This window comes from Nelumbo lutea, chromosome 1, assembly GCF_056320005.1.
Source record: "Nelumbo lutea isolate HS-2025 chromosome 1, American lotus-T2T, whole genome shotgun sequence".
NCBI classification, from domain to species: Eukaryota; Viridiplantae; Streptophyta; class Magnoliopsida; order Proteales; family Nelumbonaceae; genus Nelumbo; species Nelumbo lutea.
The window spans coordinates 1,333,709-1,359,601 of NC_142684.1; the positions used below are offsets into that span (position 1 = coordinate 1,333,709).

Consider the following 25,893-nt stretch of genomic DNA (forward strand, 5'->3'; position numbering starts at 1 on the left):
TTATTTAGTGAAGAATTATTCGTTCTATTTATTTCAGCTCTTGCTTTTTTTAAGCTTCTCTTAACGTTATTTGTTCTTTACTTATTTAAGATATTTATAAACATTGTTAACTATTAATGACCTATTATAGAGAGAAATAGATTAATCATTACAATATTGTAAATGATCAATACAGACTAAAAATTATTAAATAAAATAATAGAAGCAGCTCTTAGGACAGGGTATAATTTTCTAGTCAAAAACTACAATTTATTTGAAATCAAGATTTGCATGCTTAGTCTTGATAGCAGGAATTAAAAAGGTAAATAATTAAGGGAGGATCATTGGACCAAGTCCCCGCTCCCTACACAGAGAACACTGAACACACAAAGTGCAGCAAAGATCCAATTTCTGCATTATCATATTCTGTTATTTGAATTTACAAAACCAGGTGTAATAAGACTTTCCGAGGATTCATCCCTCTGAAGTTTCCAAAATTCATAGCAAGTGAGTCGTAGTCGACCATCACATGCTATTGCCGAACTTCAGTTATAAATCCTTATGTAATATAGTATGTTTAAGTTAGAAAAAAGAAAAGAAAAAAAGAAAAGAAAAAAACATCCTTTAGTTCCCTGAGAAATAGAAGGCAAAAAAAAAAAAAGAAAATCAAAATCTGGAGTTAAGCTGTATACATTCTTATCTGTCATCCCTTGAATCTTCCCCTTTGTTATCCTCACTTTTCCTCCATTGTGTGTATCCTTTATTTCTATCCCACCATGCATTAAGTATCATTCCATACAGTGAAGACAGGAGCTCCATGGCAAACAGCAAGACTGTTTGACCTTGGTGTGAGAGACTGAACTGTAGCAGGCAACCAGTTATTACAACTGGAGCCTTGATCATAACCACTAGATTTTAACACAGACACAGATGATGGTTGTGAAAGATAATACAAGTTCCTACCCTGAAACGGATCGTTGTTGGGTGTAGTCAACATGCTGTGATCATAGCCCAATTGCTTAACCTCAGCCTCTCCAAAACTGCTCCCCTGGTTATTGTTGTTGGTTTGCTCAGCCATCATTGTGCCAATGGGCATTACAAATCCATTGCCATTTCCTCCCACAACACCTTGAAAGCTGCTATTGCCTCCACTACCACCACCACCACTTCCACTCCCACCACCACTGCTGTAGATAACAGAATTAGACCCAGAGCTGTGCTCCATGGATGATGCTGAGCCCAAGCCAATGAGATTGTGCATTACTGATGATGGCTGGAAGAAGTTATGGGTATTGTTTCCCAATTGTAGGTGATGAAAGTCATGGAAATTGTGGGCAACACCTACATCTTGTTCTTGTTTGCACCATCCTCTCTGCTGATGGCCATATGGGTAGTGCATGCTTAATGGCTGGGCCTGTTGAAATGCAATAGTAGGCCAACCGTGATGGTTTACATTTGTTCCGTAGTTGGTTATTCCATCAGTTAGCTGTGAAGTCATGTTCTCGTCATCTGTCCGGCGACCATCAACACTCGTCTCAGTCTGCTCAGCTTCTTTCAATCGCTTCGCAGCTCCCCCAATCGGTAGAGTGCTGCTTTCCATTATGCTATTTACATCATACCTACTCATATCAAAATTTGTTACAGCATTCAGGCCACGAAATTTTATGGCTGCAATGTCATAGGCTTCGGCTGCCTCCTCTTGGGTGCCTATCAGAATTCACAAGTATACACTGCAAATTAATTGTTAAAGCATAAACACCAAACTCACTTCGTCCTCCATCCATTATATAATAGTTTTCCAAAAACTAAACCATCCCCTCCTCCACACCCACCAAAAGAAAAGAAAAGAAAATCTATTTAGGGTTCGCAGTTGGAATTGCAAAAGAAAAGAAATTTGGTTTAGACATGAACGAAAATGAGAATTGGAATCAGCTGGAGTGGGATTTAATGCCATTCCACCAGGAATGGGAATAAAATTCTAAGACCCCGTTTGGTTAGTGAGAATAGGGGTATGGAATAGGAATCGGAATGGGTTATTCCAACTGTTTGGTTGGATGGAATTGGAATCCCATTCCCATTCTTGCTGAGGGAATGCCATTCCCTGCCCCTCCCTTGGGAATGAAATCCCATTCCTGCTGACCTGTTGATTTCAATTCTTATTCCTATTCCTGTCTGGACCAAACAGACTATGGGAATTGACCATTCCAATTCCAATTCTGGAGGATTTTAATTTCTATTCTGATTCCAACCGCCAACCAAACGAACCCTAATATATTTCATAAACAAAACAGCTAGGTTTGGAAATGGTCCACTCCAATTCCGATTCTAGACCCTTATTCTCGTGAAACAAACGGGACCTTAGTTCCTACAAAAATCTCTGAACACACAGCTTGGTTAACGAGTAAGATTGGTTAGCTTAGTAAAGCAACCAGGTTATATTTATTAAAAGGAGAAGAATAACTTACTGAAGGTTCCCAAGTAAAGATCCTTGTTTCCAGCGACCCTTCCGATCCTGGCCTGCCATCTTCCGTGCTGGTGGTGCCTATAAAATAATGTCAATAAGATTTTATCCATCAATTTTTGATTAAATCAATTCATAATTTAGTTATTCCATGTTATTTTAATTTCATATTTTGAATCTTTGATGAGACAAAAGATAAGGAAAATTAATTTTTCTGCGGATCAGAACCACTCTATTTAATGGCTTCGTTCGTTGTGATCTGAGAGAATCCTCGGTGCCAACATAAGGATCCACACGTCTTAAATGCCACTTACATTAATTGCAAGCTTATTATCTTCAACAAGAATAATAACAACTTCAACTTCATAACCCACACTTCGGATATTACAGTAATGCTCTTGGACGAGATAGTCATACATTTTAACAATGCTTTCAAATCAAATATATATTTTTAATATAAAGGGCTACTTCCGTTATTTTAAGCTGGAGTTTTACAGAAAGCTAGCCCAGCGGTAATGGAGTTCCACTATATTCGTTTTAGCATTTTTTTTTGTTTATTTTGGTTATGAAAAACTGGAACGTACAACTCTAATTCTGTTAAACTGTAGAGGGTTTTATGCCGTTTAAAGTAATTACCTTTCTATCAAAAGGGAAGGAAGGATCCAACAGTACTCAAAGTTTCAGTAAAAAGTTCTGACATAACTACGTTCTGGAAATGCTTGGAAATCTCAAAAAAGAAAACAAAAACAGCATAATCGAATGAGCATATATACCTTGTCACTCCACGATAAATGGATGCACCCCGAGAAAACCCACTACTTTTCCTGCATCCATAAAGACATTACCAATTAACGTTTCGAACTTGATAGTTGATACCTTTATAACCTTTCACTCTTTCGAGTATCGTTATATTTGAACAAACAGGAGTGGACCGGACGTACTGATGTACCTTCTCAGAGATGCAACGTACTCCTGCCTAGTCATGTGCTTCATCTCCTCTAGCTCTTTCTCGTAATTGCTGATCTGAAACATACAGAAGATCAGATAGATGTTAGCTTCCATAAAATAGCAGAATCAGATGAGCAATTTGTTGTGGACGTTGGGAATCTTACTGGGAAATTTGTTGTGGTGGTCGTACCCCAGTACTTCAAAGCTGCTAAATCATAAGCTCTGGCTGCTTTCTCCTCTTTGTCATAACCCCCTGTGGAGAAAAAATGGAGGAAAAGACATATCAAAGATCCACTCTTCAGTGGTCTGAATCTTGTACAAAAACAGTGGAGGAAAATGATGTTAACAGACAATACAAAAACAAGAAAAAAAGTTCTGCTTACCCAGATAAACTGCAATAAAGTTTGATAAGATCCACATCCAGAGATAACGAACGAGGGAAGAGTAGAAAGAGATAAATCAGCATATATATAACCGATAGAGTGGTTGATGGTAGGAGAAGAAAAGTCGAGAAGGTTTCAGTGTTCGAAGTATAGTGTAGACTTATACCTTGTCTACCCTTTCTAGTCTGCCCTTCTCTTCGGCAGCTGTTGTCCCAAAGATGAGCTTCATATCGACCAGTCCATCTGTGTCTGTACAAAGAATGACAAATAGTTAGCAAATGCAACAAAATGCCTTAAGACTAATTTGCATGTAACAGAAATAACAAATAAAAAACGGGATTTACATTGGTGCAAATTAATGAACAAACAAACTATCCAAGAGAGTGAAATAAACCCTAGGCTCAGAGGAAAAAGAAGAAGAAGAAAAAGAAGTAGAAAAAGAAAAAGAAACCTCGTTACACCACGGTAGATGGATGTTCTCTGACCAAATGTATCTATAGATTTCCTTGGTACCGCCTCCACGGCACTGGTTTGGTTATCAAAAGCCGTGGTCACCTTCTGTTTGTTGTCTGACGAGGAACACTCGGCACCATTTCCGGTTCCACTTGCGCTGCCACCCATCGTGGCTGCAAGAAGGGGCAAAGCGGAGTTTGACTGCGATGCGGTGCTCATTGAGAGTGACAAATTCTGAGCGCTTGTTAGGGTTCCACCACCATTGGTCACCGTCGCTGCACTGCCACAACTGTTTCCACCGTCATTTTTGTTCTCTGGCTGTGCCCCGGCAGGTTGGTTTCTCAACCACGTCTTGATCATCGACAATCCGATAGAGTTGTTATTGTTGTTGGTGTTGCTATTGTTGCTATTATTGCTAATATTGGGGTTGTTGCTCATGGTTCCACCACTTGCTCCGCCGCTTGATGTTGCTGCGGTTGACGCTGATGGTAGCTGTAAGGAACAGTTGGAGAACATGTAGTCTCCTGTGGTGCTATCGTAAGTTGTTCTGGTTAGCCCGTTGCACCCGTGGAGTTTCTGTTCATGATCCGTGAAGGAATGTCCACCAAGGAAATCTTCAAGCTTGGGCTCCTCGTGGTCTAGGTTGTGGTTACTACTTGAACCTCCAATTAGCATCGAGAGCTCCGAGTTTGTTTTGAAGTTGGTATTGCAGTTCATTCCCAAAACCTTAATATTCCAATCTGCGAAAACCACAGAGGAAGAGAGAGGCAGTCAGAATCTGTGGTTCACACCTTTTTTTGTTTTTCCTGAAAATATCGTGAAGGAGAAAGATGACCGACCTTGTGGTTGTTGCTGGTTGCTTCTGTTGAGTGCTTCTAATATACCAAAGGTTCCATCTGGTCTTAAGGCTGGAATATTCAGTGAAGGAGCCGATGAGTCAGATGTGAGATCGAAGCAATCACCAGAGACGTCGGTGCCGGAGACTTCATCGGAGTTGTAACCGAGTCGAGAGACGGTGGGCTGCGCATGACTTTGAGACTGGGAAGGGAGTTCTTGAGGGGAAAGAGAGAAAGCCAACCAGTTGTTCATGGAAGCCATTTGCTGCTTTCTTTTCTCTCTTTTTTTTCTTTTTTTTCACAACTTCGGTGAAAAGATTGTTGTTTATGGACTGTCAGTCAAAGGAAATGAGGTATCACCCCTTGCATGAAGGAGAGAGGAAAGCCATTGTCAGAAAGGGAGAAGAAGAAGATGAAAGCAGATGTGGTGCACTTGTATGGAAGTTGGAGAGAGTATATTGGGTTTGAAAGGGATGAGGAAAGGTCAAAAAAATAAGGAAGAAAACATTTCTACCCACTCAAATGGAAGATTTATATAATTCTCTTTCTCTCTCTCTCTCTCTTCTTTATCAGTATTTTTATATTTTCTCTTACCATAATTGAAGAGGGTTTTTATGTGAACCTAGCTACCACTTTTGTGTTTCTTATAATAGGTTCATTCAACATACATGTATCAAAATGGCTCCCTTGCTAAAATTCTTGTCACAAATGCTCCATAAAAGAGAAGCTTTGCTAATGCTCTAAGGTAAGCACACAAAATAAAAATTAGTTTGCAGAGATACAAATGTGATTAAATACGCCAAGAGGATTCATTCAAAACATGTATCAAAATTGCTCTTCCCTTTGTCTTTTTTGGTGAATAAGATTTGAAGCTAGGAATTTGTGAGCTTGTTAATAATAGCAGAAACTGAAGTTGGATTGAATATTATATCCTTAAAAATTTTACCATTTAATTAATTATTTTAACAACTAAAAGAGTATTAGAGGGTCCCTTGAACCCTTATCCCCATTCTTTCAGATGTTGTTATTTGACCATATTGTTATCTACACTAATCCATGGGTAATCTTATCAACATGCTGGCTCCGTAAAGTTGAAACAATTTATATATTTATTTGGACTCCAAGAAAGATATAAAGGAGAAATGGCAGGGCCGCAGGGGTTTACCTCTCCACTACTCCCATTCATTCAAACCCAGATGGCAAAAGTCATTTTATGTCAGTGACTTCTCCCCCTACCACTCTCCTAACCGTTTCTGATTGGTTTCTCAGTTGAAAGAGCTATCTATTCTCTGGTCCTAATCATCAAACTGCTCTCTCTCTCTCTCTCTCTGCCCATGACCTTAATGCATGCAGTAGCATTACCATTAAAACGCAATTCAAATCTTCCCCCAGAAACAGGTAAATAGTGGAGTTAAAAACATGATCATGAGCCGAAATGTTGAAACGATAGTAATGGTTTGCTCGATGCACCCCTGTAGGAAGACAGCAACCCCTATCTTCCGGGTATATGGGCTATTTCATTCTCAACCATTAGAGACCGATTGGATTGAAGGAAACTCTCTAATAAAACCCCGAAGGATCCATATGGAATCTCAAGTCTCAACGATTGACCTAAACCTTTATAATCTTTTCCACGTCTATTTACAGTTTTTTCCCCTCAAAACAACAGTTTTCTTCTTCTTTTATTTCCTTTTTCCTTTATGTATCCATCTCAGTTACCATTACTCCATTAATTATATGCATACATGTTGTACAGAGATGATTGTTTAAGGAGAAAAAATTACAAAGGAAGAGAGAGGGAGAGAGAGAGTTATCTCGAAGGTTGCAACCCTTGCTGTAAGTTTGACCGTCAAGAAAGGAATCAAACACGGTAAAACACATGGGTTTGAATAAATTATAAAAATTAAAGCCTGGCAGCACTGTAAAATTAAATGCTCTCGGTAATCTAATCATAATCATACCCAAGTTTAGCCTTATGAAAGGAAAAGAGAGGGAGACTTTGACCTAAGAACGGCTTTTAATTTAGGGTTTACGGGGCGCTTTACCTGCCTCCTCTCCTCCACGATAAGATTTTTAATTTTTATATATACTTACTGTGTCTTATCATTTGTTTTCGCAATTTTTACCGCCTTCCCTTTTCCCTTCTCTTGTGTTTGTCATGCGCACATTCTTTTAGAACGCGCGGAAAACACGATCCTGGCTCCTCCTCTTTCATGCATGGAACCAGCGCCACGAGGGGTGGATGGGGTGCAATCTAAAGTGAACATCGTTATCACTCGATCTGTCCTCACTTGAAAATTGCTATATAAGATTTAGGATTCCCATCCAAGGGTAACCACCATGGATCTATTACCCTTATAATAACCATGGATCTGCTCGATCAAGGTGAAAGTTACCCTGCGTTTCAACTTTCAAAGGAATTACTGGATTCTGCAGGAAATCATGCTTGTGAGTTGTGGGCATTTGTTTAGTTACGTAAGCGGTCGCATGCATGATGCATGATGCACCCACTATTACTAAAACATATGGATGTATGGATGCATGTATGCATGCCCTGTTTCGCACGTGCGCTGCATGTTAGACTACACTATTGGATTTGGACGTGCTCTACATTCCCACCTTCTTACTCCTAATTTCAATTTCCAAGAAGCCAAGAATTAGAAAATTAATTATAAGAGCTAATAACTTAGACTATATATTGACTGAAAATAGCCTTAAGCTTAGCCTCGATCGCCTTCTTCACATCCTTTCCTTTTGACAGGAGAGTCTTGGGCTTTGGGTTTACACAGTTACAGGACCCGGGATCTGGTCTCCTGAACTTGCCATTTGTTCTGTGTTCATTGGATCATGATCTACACAATTCCCCGACTAGTCCTTTAATTAGCCATTTATGCATTTCCAAACTCTAATAACTCTCTCCACTGACTCAGTTATTGCCTTTTTTTTTTTTTTTGGATAAAAATAGGAGCTATACAAAGCGGGAGTAGCTCGGCCCCCAAAATCATACCTAGCTAAAGATAGAAGCAAGACCATTAGGAAGATTAGAAGAGGTAAAGCAAAGAGAAGAATCCCAGGTGGATAGAAACTTTGTGAGGAATAGAGTTTTGCTCCTCACGCATGGTAGGATAGGACGGTGAGGTTGATGTGATGTGCTCTCTGTGAAAAGTAGATCTGGACTCTTTTGTGAGTAGTTCAGTCTGCAGCTTGGTTGTCTTCACATTTCAAGTTTTTAGGCCCCAAACTGCTTTTGTCCAGTGTAGCCCCATATTTGAGCTTTTGCCTTGTTTGATAAAGATCTAGACCCATGTTATGATAGTCCCTTAATATAAAATTTTTAGGATAATACTGAAAAAAAAGGCAATAGTTGTAGGCAAAGGGTTTGGAAAGTTGATTTTTTGTAATCGTTTATGTTATTAATTTTTTATAAAAAAATATGTATATATATGATGAAAATAGTTGGCAAAATGATTGTATTTTATATAAATTGGCATTTTTTCTTTTAATAATTTATTAAATTTTACAAAAATTCAATTAGATCAGATCAGATTCAAATATCCAACATCATTAATGGACTCAGGTTCATATTGGCCTTTGTAAGATCCGATTGAATCTTCAGATCAGATTGTATTCAAGATTTATATTATTTGATCAGATTCGGATATACCTTGATTCAAATCCAATTTGATTATTTTGCTTCCTTACATAAGAATAGGGATTTGGAATTGAAATCAGAATATATGCCAACTGTTTGGTTATGTAGAATCAAAACCCATTCCCGTTCTTGGTGAAATGGCATTCCCTCCCCCTTTCTTGAGAGTGAAATCCCAATCAGCTGATTCCAATTATTGTTTGAATAAAAAAAAAAAAAAAACCATTACAATTCACATTCTAAAGATTTTCAATTCTGAATTTGATTCCAATTTTGACTACTAACCAAACGGAACCTGAGTCTTTGGGGGGGGGGGGGTTGAGAGCGTTTTCTACACATGAACCATTCTAGTGTTTTCAAGGTTCACATGGGCTATATTGCTTCTAGTGGATTTTAGCTTAATGAAAACGGCTATTCTAGTATCTTCTATGTACATTGCACCCTAATTTTTCTCCCCGGTCCTGTGTAGTAGCCCCTCTCGATTTATTTTCAAAAAAAAAAAACTTCATACATTTTCTTGCATCTAGACAGTGTGGGTGTGGGAGGCTCTAGTATTAGAGAGAAAAAGGGAGCGGGAAATCGTGAAAGAGTGCACCGGTTGGTTGGGAGGAGAGGTTCGAGATGATAACCGACAAGTGGCAGTTGGTCGGTTCACTGTCGTGGGATTCCTTTGGGTCGGCTAATTTAAAAAATAACAGTAAAATGGTAAGTGGCCAACCGTTGGCGCTTGGGAGAGAACGACGTTGCGTTGAAGGAGAGTAAATATCAAGAAAAGATTAAATAATCTTCCTTTATTAAAGAAAATCTTAACAAGTATTTTTCTCATATTATTTACGTAATATAATAATAATAAAATAAACCGGTATATGGCAGGGGATTTATATTGCACGAGAATCCATTAATGTTGATGGAAAGAGGAGAGAGAAAGAGAGAGAGAGAGTATCCATTTCCATTATTCAAAGCTTCAAACCCTAGGAACCTGACTGCCTGGGAGAAATCGGCGGAGCGCCCGTGCCTCCTCGGAAAGATTACGTGAATATTGCCATGCACGGAGGTCGATGTTGGGCTACAGAGAGAGAATATATATACAGTGCATGGGCCCCTAATTGACGGACATGTGCTTTTTTTTTTGGTACGTGGAATTTTACAGAATGAAAATATCACCAGCCAACAAAACAATAAGTTCCAACACCCTGCCCTACCAATTTCATCTAACACCGCACATCTCATTATAAAATTATAAAATTGGGGCCCAACATACAAGTGAGACCTGCCATATATATAAGATAGAGTCTGGATCTACTGTCTATACAAACATTTCATCCTCTTGCATATAGTATTATGCAGAGAGAGATATTCCCAATTCACAGGAATAGTGTGTTGTAGGTAGACTGAACAGAATTCTTATAAACAGGAGATTCGGAATCTAAGAGATATGCCATATGAATGTTATTGATAAGGTGTTGAAATATGATAGTATCAACAAATTCGGATTTGGTCCTCATAAGTCACAGCACCACTCTCTCACATACACTGTCTTCACATCCCCTTTCAGCTGTGTTAAGAATATTTCAGATGAATAAAAACATATAAGTAAGGAGATATTTCAAAGCACGGCTGCAAAAGAGATAAAGATGTGAGTATGGTACGAGAACAAGTTAAAAATTTGTGAGAATCAAATCCAAGTTCAATTCGATTCCAACCGTGTAGATTCACTGTTTGTTTGTTTTTGGGCAGTGTAATTAGCAATATATCTTTTGGAGTTTATCGCAAAGATAGTTGATACGACCAGAATAATGTAATGAGAAACAGCATCACCAATCTCTATGGTGGATTTGGATTATGGGTGGGAAGGGAGATCAAACAACCTCAGCATTGAACTTCTGCTATCAAAATAATGTTGAATAAAACAAGAGAGTGAATGAGACCAATGGATTCGGTAGTTGAGTCCACTATAAACAAAGTTTATTATATATTTAATTATTTGTATTGATACGATCAGAACAGCACACCTATCGGAATTGAACACGTGGCATCAATCATTGATATGAACACATTCCACACCTGCAGACTACCTCGGCTGACTCATCAGACTGATCGTTTTTATGGCATTCATTAACAAGATCATCTTGGGTTCGTTAAGCATGTTAACTCAGTTATAAATGACGTTAGAGGTGTGAGCTCTGAAAACTTTGCTTTACAGACCCTACGAGTGTGGACTTGAAACATAAATTCAAATCTGAAATGGCAAGACCTAAGCCACGTTTGATAACGCTTTTAAGAGGTCTGAAGTCTGAAACTTCAAAAGCTTTTGGATATGTATGCATCTTAAAATACATCTAAAATTGAATTTCAGATCTGAAATGTTTAGATAATGGGCCATCACTGAACGCGCTCAAATGCGTCTCAGATGTATGTGAATGTCTTTAAGTGTCCCTCATAATATTGAAATGGACATTCCTTTTTAAACCTAAATTTTTTCATTCGATTCTTAACTAGACCTGTTCATGGGTCGGGCCGGGCTTTTACTCATTATCAATGAAAATACGCTAGACTTGAGCCCGAGCCCGGCCCTGATAAAAAGCCTGAAGTCCAAGCCCAAGCCCGAAGCCCGACCTAATAAAAAAATTACAATTTTCCTTATTCGAGTTAGAATTAAAAATTCAAATGGTTTTTTTCCTATTTAAATGAACAATGGGCCTACAAGATGGTTTTTTTTCCCTTTCTTTTACGTTTTAAAACACAGTTTTACATTCTTAAATAAAAAAAATTATTCAAATGGACATAATCACATGATCCATTTTAAGTCTAATTTTAGGTCGGGTTCGGGCAGGGCTATTTTGACAAAACCCGAGCTTGGCTCGAATTTATTGCGGGCCGGGCTTTTTGGCCCGAGTTTAAGCCTACGGGCCTATAAACATGTTCAAGCCCGTCTGGCCACCCGACCCATGAACAGGTCTACACCTAACCATTAGTGGCGCAGGGACAAGGCTTGAAGGGAGGTGGCGATGGAGAACTCGAAGAAACCATCAGTGGCATTCTCAATCATCGGTTCTGTTCAATTTCCCTCTCCCTCCCTCCCTCTTTCTCGCGTTTTCTTTCCACTGTCTTCTCGTCGACTGTCTTGTCTCTGTTCTCAGTCGGCTAGTGGCGGTCTTGTTCAATTTCTCAATAGTGGCGTTCTTAGTTGGCGATCCTGCTCGATATCCCTCTCCCTCCTTCCCTCCCTCCCTCTCTCTCTCTCTCTCTCTCTCTCTCTCTCTCTCTCCTTTGTCTTCCTATCGGCTGCCAATTTCATTGTTCTGAGTTGGCCAATGGTGGTGTTGTTCGAGGTAGGCAGTAATGAAGATCCGAAACCCAGCTCCAACAATGACAACTCCTATGCTCTTTTCTGGCAGGGAGTCAGATAACACTGATGAGTTGACGGGGATTTGCATGGCTCGGGTGAGTCTAGCTTGATGATTGTGTTTGTGGAGTTCATGAGAGAGAGAATGAAGTAGTAGTGAAGGTTTCAAGAGTGGTAGAGAGAAGTTGAATTATAACTTATAGATTTATTTTTAATTTATAAATTTATTAAATATTAATGTTTTTATTTTTTATAAATTTAAATTTGTTTCATGGACTTTATTACTATTTTCATTATTATTTTAATTATTAATAAGTTGTTTTTAATATAAATTTATATGTATTTTCAATTTTATTTATATTTTAATAAATTATTTTATATTTTTTATAATTTTCTCATATTCTTAATATTATTTTGAATTTAATAAATTATTTACATGAAATAATTAAAATTGAACTCAAAATTATCACATAGTCTGTTTTAGGGGTAAAATAGTAATTTATGAATTTTCAGATGTTGAAAAGTTGATCCAATACAAACAACTTTATCTATCTAGGCATATGTGTGTGTGTATAGGTATGTATAAACATGTATTTTATCAATAAATGATATATAGTTATGTTTTACATGTAATATATGAAATATTTTATATTCAATTTATATTTTTAATTCAGATTTAAAACTTTTTATTCGTAAAAAAATATAAAATTTTGCAATTTAAGGAAAAAAAGGGTTTATTGGAAAAAAATATTGGGGCAAAGCACCTATGGCCCTTGGGATGCATAGATCTCAAAAAGTTATCCAAAATAAAAGAAAAAAAAAATCACCTCAATTGAACATCAGAGTACAAAGTTAATTATGGCCTCCTGAATTTTGCAAACATATATAGTTAGTATGCAATTTGTGACCCGGTCACCGAGTCAAATGGGTCAATGGTCCAACCATTTGGAGCAGACGGTTTTTGCCTTCTTTGGGTTTTACTTAAATTGGACCCAGAATATTGATCAAGTGATGGTTTGAGTGGTTCAATCAATTGGGTCAACAATGAATTGAAAACACTGGTTTCAAGTCTTACCAAAATCTGATGCATTTCATACATGATAAAATAATGTCAATGCCCTTATTATTGTCATCTATTTAATAATAATGATTATTATTGTTGTTGCTGCCAAATATGAGATTGAGGGCAACAAGGTGATTTCACTAGTGTCCGAGGTTGACAGGTCTGATTTGTAAATAGGAGAAAAGCAAACGTCAGAGACCCTAGTTGTTATCCCAGGGGTGGAGACTCTGATGGTCAAGTTAGTTGAGTGCTTAAGGGGGGTCAGACCAAGCAAGAGACAAGAGATAAGAGATTAGTCCTTAATAGCCAATGATAATCCTCTTGGGATTCTGGATGCTTACCTTAAGATGAGTGCCCCCTTTTATAGCTAACCTAGCCTTAAGAGTTGTTGGAAGCAATTGGAGATGTGCGGCTAGGATTTGATCTGGCTGACACCACGTGACATGATTTGAGGTCTACCAAGTATCCTTACATCACTTGCCCCCCACTCTTGAGGCTGTAATGGTCGAGGTCGAATGGCATGCTGCACAGAGACCTTGGCTTCGGTTGAAGAGAGTACAATGGAGTTGTGTGGAGGCATTAGCCTTGGTTGCAGTGGACTCTTCTTGGTGGTTGCATGGTGACTACTTCCTTGTTCGCTCTCCGTCTCAGTGGAGGATCATTATGGGCGGAGAATGCGTGACCGTGGCTTGCATGGGTGTGGGACGTCCGAGTTCATTGACAGTGCCCCATATGGGTGTCGATGTCATCAGGTGCAGGTCCGTACACAGGATAGGCATTGGTGTTAACTAGTTGAGGTTGTGCATGAAACAATGTAGAGATGTGTCTGGTTTGAGTTGTTCTTGACCCAGAGCTAACAGGAAAATCAACTCATTCCTTCGGTGTCATTTTGTCTTTCCAAGGTTGATGCCACGTGTAGCCCGTCAGTTCGGGCTATTAGATCAGCTAGTCTACGACCGTTAGATTAAAGGGATTTGACCCGTATGTTTCCTTTAAATAGGGACGTTGGTTGAGCGAGTCTTCACCATTTGTTCATACCTTGAGTCTTCACTTGTGATCGCAGAGACCTCAACTACCAACAGCCGATTCCCTATGTCTTATTTCTTTGAACAAACACTAAGTAAAGGATTCCCGTCTTCAATATGTCAACTTCAAGCTCTGGACTTGAGTGCTATGCTCTTCCTGACTGGAGTGACCTTAGCAGTTCTCCTTCTACCTCGGCCAGTAGTGACTCCAAGAGCTCCCTTCGGGCGTCTAGTGCTCAGGTGCTGAGGGAGAGGACCATCCCACAGGGAGTTGAGCGCGACCAACGGGGCATAGGCTCTCTCGATGAAAGTATTGGCTCCACGAGGCCGAGGGCTGATGCCACGGGGAATGCCCTTGAGCTTTCTGAAGTGGTGGAGTTGGAGGAGGCTGAGGAGCGGGCTGAGGCTAACTGCTGAGGCGTGACATTGGTGTGTCACCCCCGCTTTGACTTTGATAATGAGCTTGGCAAAGAGAAAGTGAGGGCTCTGTCCAAGATTTACTATATCTTAGGAGGCTATAGGATTAGAGTCCCTTGCGTTGGTGACTGGTTGTGGAAGCCCATCGAGGGGGAGGTGTGTGTGCATGAGCATTACCTCCACTTTGGCCTTCTTTTTCCCTTGCCTCCCCTCACCCCAGAAATACTTAACTACTATAATATTTCTCTCAACCAACTTGCTCCGATCACCATTAGGACCATAGCGGCCGTGTTGGTGATGGCCTGCCTCTGAGATTTGTCCGTGACCCTGAATATCTTCTAGGGTCTGTTTGCATTGAAGAAGCATTCTGACGGTGAAGGTTTGTGGTACTTACAAGGCCGACGGGGTAGGGTAGTGGGCAACTCGTCGTCCACCCTTAACTGGAATAATAAGTTTTTCTTCATTAGTTGATCACAAGGATGGTCCTTCCTGTCTGACTTGGGAACTCCAGACTCATTGGCTGAGAGGATTAGGTTGTATAGTAGTGAGGAGGAGCCAACCATGATGAATCAAATTTGGCTAACTGGGACGATTCATGCCAGACCCTTTATACTAGGCTTGCAAGCCTCAAGATCCGAGCTTCACTTGGCTCGAGCTCGGCTCGATTAGCGAACGAGCCTATGCATAAGGCTCAAAACCGAGCTAAGCTGAGCTCGAATAGATTGTGAGAAGCTCGACTCATGGCCACCCCTACTTAATAGCAACTCCACATTCTAATTTAGTTGTACGATAGGCTATTTTGAGGCTGAAATTAAATAGGGATGTGTATTCACTCCTTTATAGTATAAAGTTTTTTTTTGGTGGTTTTTTCGAGCTCCAATAGTATAAAAGGAGAGTCACAAATCTTTTTTTTTTTGTTTATTTTTTTGTGTGGTTGTTTCAAGTTCCAATAGCACAAAAGGAGAGTCACATATTAGAACTAGTAGGGCCCCGTATGGTGTATGGGAAAATTAGATAATATGAAAGATATAAGTGATTTTTCTTTTTTTGGTAGAGGATAAAATATAAATAAGACTTAAAAAATGTTTCTCGGGTTACACAATCAGGGGGGGGGGATATCCCAAACCCATAAAGCCTCCCAACCCTAGTGCAAGCTCAATTTGATCCTAAGTCACTGCTACTACCAACATGAGCCCTTATCGACCAATCAATTGAAACTTTGACATAGGATGTTAAACTAAACAATAAAAAAATCTATTTATAATTTATTGTTGTTTGTACAACAGGAAATAAAAAACAAAAAGAAAATTTTGAATATCTTAAAAATCCTTAGTACAAATATTGATATAAATAGATTACTTTTCAAAAATTTATGAATAAATTTCCGAATTGATGTGAATAAAAATTTCAAAATTTATTGATATAAATAAATTAATTTCCAAAATTTTAATTATTAATTTTTTACTTTTATTATTTGTCTTATTTTTATCATTCTTTTAGACATTTTTTTACTCATCTTATTAGTATTTTAGATAGAGATGAGAGATAAGGGTTTGGAAAGAGGTGTTAGAATTATCTAGGTTGTTTATTGTGAGATAGGTTAGGAGATGTTTTAGGTGGGGGAGATAGTTTAGGAGAACTTTTAGGAGAGGAGATGATTTAGTTGTTTGAGAACGTGTGGGTGTTTGTGTGGGTGAGAGAGAGATTTTAAGAATAAGATTAGTGAATTATTTCCTATGTTGTTTCCTTATTGGTTTAATGGGCAATTACATAGAATTAAAGAAATAAAAAAATAACAAAAAATGAAAATTAGGAAGATGGTTTTGGAGCAAGAAGAGGCCATTTGTGGACTACCTTGCTTTATGTATATAGAATAGAAGGCATAATATCTGATTACATAAAAGTAAAATTGACTAGTGTCCTAAAAAAATTTTGTGAAATGAGGATTATCTAATAACCAGGAAAAGAGAATTAGTCACAAGTTTATGCAAACCACCAAGAATTATTCAAATAGATGAAAGTTAAAATCATTAGTAGTTGGTGTAGATTAATCAAAATGATGAGAGTCATTTAGAGATGTTGAAAAGAGTCGTTTAATAATACAAGTAAGTGTGCATATGCTATGCACGTGGCAATTCTAGATGATGATAATGATAATAATAATGTATAAAAAAAACTTATAAATATGTATTATTTTTATTTTTATTTTGTTTTCATTATTGATCGAATGCAAATTACAAAATCCAAATATGGTTGCATAAACACCTCATCCAAATATGTGATAATCGGATCAAGTTGTGAAATTTCAAGTATCACTGATAGGCCTACCTATTTGGCTAGATTATTCTTTTAGTAATGTTTTATCTTTTTGGTGTATCTGCTTTTGTTCATTTATATACAAAAAATGTAAGGTTTAAATAGAGAGAATTAAATGAGGTAAAAAGTGGTAGTTTCAATTTAGAATTTAAACCTCATAATTAAATAAAGACTAAATTAAAATGAGTATTTTAGTCAAAAGAAAGTTTCACGATACTCATATTTTAATAGTAGTGTAAATATATAAGTACATATGTGTTAAATTTGTTGTATAATTTTTTTTTTGCATTTCTATATGTAAAAATAATTCTTATTTGCCACACTTACTTTTTGTTTAATATGTGCCTAAATGTTTTATTTTATTTTTTCAATGTTTATGCATTTTTTTCATTTTTGTTTTTTATATTTTATTAAATTTTATTATTTATTTATGACATTAAATGTTAACACAATTGACTCAAAAGTTGAACTATTGATCTTTGCTAAACAATAAAATAATTTCATTTTTTGTTATTTCTAAATTGTGTATTTCGTTTTAATTTTCAATAAAAATAATTATTATTTATTACACTTATTTATTTTATTTGATTAATAAAAATATCATAAATTTGTCTAATCTTTTCTACATTTTTGTAATTTTCTATTTTTATTTTTATTTTAAAAATTTTATTACCCAACTATGACTTCATAGGTTAAATTTGATTTGGATGGTTGAATTGCTTAGGCACCACTTGGATAAAGGCGGTTTTTGTTTTTGAGTCGTTTTTAAAATTCATGAGTTTATATTGTTAAAAAGTAACATTTATTAGTGAAAATAACTTAAATATATGATTTAATAGGAGAAAATGGGAGTGAATACCTTTAAGTACAAGACTCAATGAGAGGGGATTAAATGAGGTGGAAAGTAATAATTGAAGTTACATTTTATGGACTAATTAAATAAACAAATATGAGCATTTTAGTCCATGTTTGGTTCAGTTCTCATTTTTTGTCATTCGTACCCAAGATGAAATTCTGAAATGGACAAGAATAGGTAAAAATAGGTAGAATGAGAAAATATTGCTATGAACCAAACACTTTTTCCTCAAAATGGATTCTTTTTATAATAACAAGTGTCCTATGTTGCTTATTTTCATTCTTAAAAAAAGTGTCGATTTTCATAAACCGCTAGCCTAGGTCCCTAACAGTTAATGTTTACGCATAGATGTTTTGTAAAAGTACTTCCATAAAAATGCTTTAATGTAAATGTACTTTCATAAAAGTGCTTTCAAAAAAGTGTTTTCATAAAAGTACTTTACTTTCACAAAAGTACTTTTATAAAAGAGTTTTCGTTAAAAGCACTTTTGTAAAAGTGCTTTTGCAAAAGTAAACATCTATGGCAACAGTTTTGTAGGCAGAGTTTCCTCAAAGAATGAAAATGAGCAAGATGGGGCATTCTTATTTCTCATGTTGCAGGTTGTTCAATTTTTTGTGCTATAGGGCTGATTTTTCATTTTAAAAAGAATGTGGCCCATGGCAAAAATTTTATAACTAGACACTAATGTTTTTCATTTTTGCCTATTCTTGCCTAAAATAAGAAAGAATTAAAAGAATGAGGTATAGAGCATTGAACCAAACATAGCCTTAGTAGCCATTAAAGAAGAAATAAAATAAATTTTATATCAATTTTCAAATGAAACAATAAAGAGTAATTTTAATTCAAGAAAAGCTTACACTCTGAATCCACACTTTTATATATAATATAAGTAACTTAATATAATCATCTAGAAGCCCCTTTTTTTGATTGGTAAATGTGATAATCTGACTCACCCCGCCTTAGTTGTTGTTGTTGTTGTTTTTTTTTTTTTTTTTTTTTTATTGTTGATTGGGTATAGGGAAACTTGAAACTCTAGTGAATGGAAATTCAATGGGGTGAGAGTGGTATTTGTCCACTTTGCCCCAGATAGATATTCTTAATATAAGGCCCCGAATGCATTATATTAAGAGGTGAGAAGTGATTAGACCCCGAATGCGTTACACTAAACACCCATGGAGTAGACCTGTTCATGGGCGGGGCCGAGCTTTCACTTTGTATTAACAGAATTTTCTAAAGCCCGAGCCCAAGCCCAGCCCAACCATCGGGCCTATAACTTGGACTTGAGCCCGACCCTCATAAAAAGTCTGAAGCCTGGGCCTGGGCCCGAGCTCGAAATTTAGCCCATACTCTTAGCGGCTGGAGAGAGAGAGAGAGAGAGAGAGAGAGAGAGAGAGAGAGAGATTATAAAGAAAAGAATAAAAATATATATTAAATTATAAATATATATTTTAATAAATATTATATTATATATATATTTTATAAAATATATAATATGTACTTTATATATTATATAAAATATATAATGTTGAGTCGGGTCGGGTCGGGCTTTTTTGACAAATCTCAAGCCCGGCCTGAAATACAATCGGACTTACTGTGTTAGGCCCGAAGTCAGGCCCGTGAGCCTAATTACATGACCAAGCTTGAACGGAGTGTGGGCCAGGCCTTCGGGCTACCCGACCCATGAACAGATCTACCCTGTAGTGAGGGATAAGTTTTCGTAATTTATTGTAAATTGATGATTTGGGATCTAAAACTGAGAGAGACAGAGATTCGAGAGAGGGATCCCCTCCCCCATCCGAGGAGGATTGCAATTTTATAGTTTTCTTGGAACTTTTATGTTTTACTTATTTTCGGAGTTGTGATTTGAGAATAGTCTAGTATCCTGGACGAATGCCATGTCAGCATAGATTATTATGAAGGTCTGGGTTGGGTTATGATATGTCATTCCTTATCCACATACTTTTAATTCGCAATTCTATGATGTTAAGAATTTCTGAAAGCTGTTGATGAAGACGTGCTGGTTTGGCACCCGTAAGTAGCTGTTTAGCATCGGTGCTGAGAATATAGCACCACGGTGTTGGGCATATCTGAATTGTAAGCACCGTTTTATTATTTATTTGGAAGTGGTGATTTTCTGAGAAAATAACATTGGTTTTATCATTTTCAACATTGGTCATATTATTTAACATTCAAGATGATACTACTATATTATTGTATCATTGGCTGTTTCTGAAAAAACATTGAATCTGACATTTTTTTATATTATACTTTTTCAATTTCCAAAGTATGATCTGAAGCAATATTTTCAAACACCGCCGGTCTATTTGACCTGTTTCACATGGGGCTCTGGACTTTGATATTTTGCATGTTCATGCTCTTAGAAGTGGGTCTTTGATGCAAATGAAAGTTGAGGAAGGGAACTTGCAAAGTGTCACTGACTCAAAATACAGTGGCAATGTCTAATTTACCCTATTATATGAAATTTAGGCGAATCAATAAATCATTCAGTTCAGTTCAGCCACTCTGGCTGTTATCACACTGTCTTATCTGTTGCCCACGCCACCTATCTATCTTCGTAGAGACGACTGGTGGTGCTAGTGTCACGTGCGGTGAAGCTAGCAAAACCTTAAAATGAGCTTTAATTACAAGCGCTCTAATCCCGAAGGCTATTACTTTGACCACCCATTAAACGCTTACCTGTTCCTGTTCTCGTTTCATTCCTGTTCAAACAACAGAGAATGACGAAAAACCGTGGAAAATTCACGGTTCCTGTCGAGGAGTTTGTTTTCGCTTAGATGGAAGCACGACGGCTTGCGGTTCTCTGTTCCCATCTTCGCCAGATTGATCCGGGACCTTCTAGCTTACCTGAACGGCCAAAATTGAATACTTTATCAGGTTTGTCGACTTCCAATTGCTCTACCAATGCGGATGATCAGAACAGAAGTGATTCTGCGAAGAAGAATGAAGAAAAGCATTGTATTTTCTGTAAGATTATTCGAGGTGAATCCCCTGCATTCAAGGTATTTTCATTGAAGTTTGAGTTTAACTTTTCTTTGTCTCTCTTTTTATATTGCATTGATTGCCTTGCTTTTTTTGGCCGGGTGGGGGTGGGGTGCTTTATTTCCAATTTTGGGATGTTGACGGGTGAAAAGCGAAAGATCTTTGTTGGGTTCTTTTGCTATTTTGGTTATCTTTGTTGGGTCTTATATGTTTTCACCACCAAAATTGGATTCTATTGTTTTATCAGGTCATTTGTTTGATACTTCGATATTCTGATTTATGAACTTCAATCCATTTTATTAAATTTCCTTTCCTGATTTAACTACTTTATGAGAGATTCCAGTATTTGTGGCAAAGCTAATATGCATTGTTAGAAGTACAGACCTTGAATTCATAGTCTCAACATCGTTATTTACGTTGAGAAAATTAAGACTTCTGAAATGAACCTACATACTGAAGGCTTGAGTAGCTTCCCAATGCCATGGTCCATGATGTTAGTTAATACAACAAGCCATTGAATTTGCATAAGACAAGCGGAGGTTTTAGGCTGAAGATTCTACGACCCAGATGAGCATCTGTGGGCATCTTTGCATCAACTTCATTACTCTCATCGATAAAAAAATATAATTAGAAATTATCCCATTGGACCATGCCAGAGTGTGGTCTCTTTTTAACAATTTTCTGCCCAGATGGAATTCTTAGATTTAATATAAGCGTTTCTAAGTTAAGGATGGGACCTTCTTATATTGTGTATGTACAGAGACTACGTGCACACATTTTCTGAGTGGATTTTGCAAAATCAGAAAACAGTGTTCATTGAAGAGGCACTGCAGTAAATTTTTTTCCTTTGATCAGCAAATAAACATTTATTAATTCATTGTTTACTGATTAAAGTACACGAGTTTAAAGTTTTAGCATTGTAGTGACCTAGGTTACAACAGATTACAGTTTTGCCCAAAATAAGTGAACTGATTTGGTTTCCCCAAGATATGACCAGGAGTGAATCTCCTTCAATTTCCAGTTCTGTTGCTCCAATCTACTCAGCCAGTTTCAAACCTTGTAGGAGAGCTAGAGTTTCAGCCTGAATTGAATCACCAAGGCCGATTGGTCCTGGGAATAGTGCCACTACTACTCCTTGATGATTTCTAAATGCTCTCGCCATACAGTTATACCTGCTCTCCTTGGGTTACCAAAGGAACTCCCATCAAAGCTCAGTTTTAGTTTATTTGGTGTAGGTGGTTTCCAATCCATTCTCACACTTTTTCTATGTAAATCTGTTTGTATCACTTCAGTCTAGTTCCTTAGAATGTCATTTATAGAGACGTTCCTGAAGAATTCCATAGTTTTAACCCAATGTGTAGATCTGATTTTTATAGCTTCAATCACTTCCTCCTTCGACTTTTTTTTTTGATTGGAAACAGTAACTTTCATTAATTCTTTGAGAAACTTAGCACAAATGTCACCATCAAAAAACAAGGTGACCCCTCCACAGATTACAAAAAGGCCCAAAAAAGGTTCTACCTACTAACTCCTTGCTTTGCTAAAGTATCAGCCATTGCATTGGCTGATCTCCTACTCCATTTAAACCTGACTTCAAGCTCTCTTGTTAGTTGCATAATCTCCCTTACAGGTTGTCCAAGGGACTAGGCGCCTAAGCTGTTTGTTTGCATCCAACCTATTACCAGTTTTGAGTCTCTCTCCACTTCCAACTGCTGAAAACCCAGCTGTTTAGCCGGCTTGAGCCCTTGTAGGAGTGCCAAAACTTCTGCCCTAAGAGAGTCCCCCAGTCCTATCCGGCCAGAATAAAGGGCCATGACATTTCCTCCTCCATCTCTAAAGACACTCCCAATTCCAGAGGGGCCTGGATTACCTATAGAACTGCCATCAGAGTTTAACTTAACATCCAAAGGTAACGGGGGCGACCAGTCCTCTTGAATAGCTAAAGAGGGGCAGGAAGAAGCTGCTACCTCACTTCACCCTCTAATTAAGTCATCTACAGAGAAGTCCTTGAACAGATCCGGCGATTTCAGCCAATGTATGATCTTGATGGTGATCCCTTCTATGACTTCATGTGCTGATTTTTCTTTCCCTTGAAAGATTCTATTATTTCTCTCTTCCCACACTACCCAAACAACTGCTGCCCTCGTTGCTCTCCACATTACCCTTCCTCTTTTCTTTGACTGACGAAAAAAGCTAGATTCAAAAAGATCCACCACGCTTGTAGGAGGAACCCACCTACACCCAAAGAGAGAGGAAAACCAATCCCAAATAAGAGTAACAAAAGGACAAGATATTAGTAGATGATTTATCGTCTCACCACTCTTCAAGCAAAGGCTACAAATATGAGGGGATAAGAACCAATTCGGTTTTTTTTTCTGAAGCAAGTCCAAAGTTTTGATTTTTTTGGAGAACCACTTCCCAACAAAAAGCCCTCACCTTTGGAGGTACAGGAGCACTCCACGCTTCTTTTATAGGAAAAGAGTAAACTAAATTGGAAGAGTGCACTAAAGCATTGAAGAAAGAAGAGCATGAAAAACATTCTATTATCAGGACAAGAATGATTCAGAAACACTGAATTTAAAAGGGAGAAAAGATCATCTGCCAACCCTATTTCTGACTCCCTCAACCCTCTACTGAACCCTAAATCCCACGCCTCATTAGAAACACGAAAGGTAGAGATGATTTTAAATTTGTTCAAGGACAAGGAGTAGAGGGCCAGGTACCTATCCTTAAGAGGCTGGTCCCCAACCCAAATGTCCTCCCAAAAAAGGACCTTATTACCCGAAAAAGCATCATACCTAATGAAAGGAGAAAAGGCAGGCAAGATACCAACAATGTCTTTCCACGGAGAGGAATGAGAAGCCCTTAGGTTGATACTAGCATCCCATCCATTTGCTGCCAATCCATGTATGCTTTCTATCACTCTATGCCACAAACTTTCTTGCTCCTTGGGAAATCTCCACAGCCACTTACCTAAGAGTGCTATGTTTCTTAGACGAATATTTCCAATCCCTGAATCCCCTTTGTCTTTTGTCCTAGAGACCATTTCCCACTTCACTAGGTGATCCTTTTTTGATTCCCCATGTTCCCAGAGGAAATCTCTCATTACTTTTTCCAACTGATTTGCTACCTTGGTTGGCACTTTGAAGGTAGACAGGAAGTACACTGGCAAATTTACTAAAGTTGACTTAATTAAAGTGATTCTACCTCCTAAAGAGATATAATTCCTCTTCCACCCTGCTAGTTTCCTCCTTTGAGTTTCTATTTTCATTGAAGATTCTTTGATTTCTTTCCTTAGTTGAGAGCATATGTTGATACTGATTGGGTTGGTTGTTCAGACACCTGTTGTTCTACTACTGGATGGTGTGTTTTTATAGATGATTCTCTTATCTCTTGGAAATGCAAGAATCAACAGATTGTCTCCAAGTCCTCCACTAAAGCAAAGTATAGGACAATGTCTTCTATGTGCAGTGAGATAGTCTAGCTACAATCACTATTTATGGATCTTGGCATTCAAATTCCTACACCCACTCCTCTTCATTTGGATAATACTAGTGCTATCAAGATTGCATCAAATCCTGTATTTCATGAGATGACTGAACATATTGAGGCAGACTGTCATTTTATCTGAGACATGTTTCTTCTTGGATCTATCTCTCTTCCTCATGTTGCCTTCAATATGTAGATTGCTGACATCTTCACGAAGACTATGACTAGATCCTGTCATCTTTTCCTTGTAGGCAAACTGATGCTTATGTCCACACATTAGTTTGAGAGGGAGTGTGAAGAGACTTGACATATTCTATTAAGATAGCCTTGTTGTAAATTGTACATGTGTTTTATCCAGGGGTGTGCATTTGGTTTATTCAGTTATCGAATAAACCAAAATTTTAAAAATCAAATAAAAAAAATGAAAATTGAACTGAAACCGAATTATAGAAAAACCAAAATAACTGAAATTGAAAATTTTGGTTTGATTTTCGGTTATTTCAGTTGAAACCAAATTTCAATAATATATATACTATACATTATAACATATATAATATATATTATAACAAATTATGAAATCAAATTTCATTATATTTATATTAATATAGAAATATATCATATATTATATATTATATGTTATATGTTATATGTTATATACTACATGTTATATTTGGTTAATTTGTTTTTTTTTGGTTAATCGAATTTCTAATTCTAAAAACCAAAACTGAAACCGGAATATTCAAAAACTGAAATAACCGAATCGAAGTAACCAAAACTCAAAAATTGAACCGAAATTGAAATTTCCAGTTTGGTATTTTGGTTTTAACCGAATAATGCTCATCCCTAGCTTTATCTAGCTTTATTTCTTTCAGCCCTGTAAGGGCACTCTTGTAATTGTACATAAAATATAATTCTTAATATATTAGAGGCCTTTTGACACCCCTGAACCTGTTATCTCTTCTGTTTGAACTAGGCGTTGGCAACATAGAATAAAAAAAAAAAATCAACTTGTCAAGTTAGGGCGTCTATGCAAGGCAGCATGATAGAAAAGTTTTTTTATGCTATTATGGTATGTTGATGGTTTTCTATTGAAAGGTTTAGACCATATTATTTGCTCATTGTAAACAGCTATACGTTTTTGCATTTGTGCAATATTGGTTTACTATTGATTCTTTATTTCACTTGATTTGTACACAGCTATATGAGGATGACATATGCCTGTGCATTTTGGATTTAAATCCACTCATTCATGGGTAATGTACTTCTTCCTAAGATGCAATTCCAATATCTGTCCTTCTGGCAAGATGGATTATCTTTAATTCACTTAAGGTAGGACTTTTGTTGTCTAGGAAATTCCATTGTTCATTTAAATCTGCCATATCAGTCACTGCTACATGGTCGTTGAAGTATTTTTATTCTGTAATAGAAATATTTTGTTGATAGGGAGAAATGGGGGGGGGTGCAATCATGAAAATCCGAAAGAATTTCAAAGGGAAAACCAAAAATTAGTAGAGCTGGACAATAGAAGTTAGTCCCATTTATTATTTTTAGCCTGTTTGGTGGAGTCATATGACCAGGTATACAAGGATAATTTTACTACCATGTGTGGTTGCATATGTAAGTGAAATAGAGTCTGATGCCTCATACTTTTTTAGCCTTCTCCAAATTCTTC

General features: G+C 37.2%; 2 protein-coding genes across 9 annotated transcripts in view; one reads left to right on the forward strand and one right to left on the reverse strand.

Annotated features, from left to right (window-relative positions):
- Positions 1 to 371: 371 nt before the first annotated feature.
- LOC148873163 (AP2-like ethylene-responsive transcription factor BBM2) lies at positions 372 to 5,567 on the reverse strand. The gene is made up of 8 exons (XM_088965601.1): positions 5,064 to 5,567; positions 4,223 to 4,964; positions 3,938 to 4,020; positions 3,553 to 3,641; positions 3,390 to 3,463; positions 3,214 to 3,264; positions 2,445 to 2,521; positions 372 to 1,686 (listed from the first exon to the last, which is right to left on the reverse strand). The coding sequence occupies exons 1-8, from the start codon at positions 5,320 to 5,322 to the stop codon at positions 761 to 763; spliced, it is 2,301 nt and encodes a 766-aa protein (XP_088821727.1). The 5' UTR covers positions 5,323 to 5,567; the 3' UTR covers positions 372 to 760.
- Positions 5,568 to 20,257: 14,690 nt separating this feature from the next.
- The window catches only part of HINT3 (histidine triad nucleotide-binding 3), a 77,043-nt gene continuing 71,407 nt past the window's right edge, over positions 20,258 to 25,893 (forward strand). For 5 of the 8 annotated variants that reach the window (XM_088963079.1, XM_088963078.1, XM_088963080.1 and 2 more), the window contains exons 1-2: positions 20,393 to 20,752; positions 25,419 to 25,474. In XM_088963079.1, the coding sequence (XP_088819205.1) occupies positions 20,528 to 20,752; positions 25,419 to 25,474 (281 nt within the window). In that variant the 5' untranslated portion in view covers positions 20,393 to 20,527. Of the gene's footprint in view, positions 20,753 to 25,418; positions 25,475 to 25,893 lie in introns of all 8 variants that reach the window. The other 3 variants (XM_088963077.1, XM_088963083.1, XM_088963084.1) reach the window with 3 other exon arrangements.

Bases quoted from the DNA above. Each gene is read 5' to 3' on its own strand.
- LOC148873163 (XM_088965601.1), bottom strand. From the start codon at position 5,322: ATGGCTTCCATGAACAACTGGTTGGCTTTCTCTCTTTCCCCTCAAGAA. The intron at 4,965-5,063 runs GTCGGTCATCTT...TGGTTTTCGCAG, and splicing joins CAACCAGCAACAACCACAAG to ATTGGAATATTAAGGTTTTG. The intron at 3,642-3,937 runs GTATAAGTCTAC...TTTTCTCCACAG, and splicing joins GACTAGAAAGGGTAGACAAG to GGGGTTATGACAAAGAGGAG.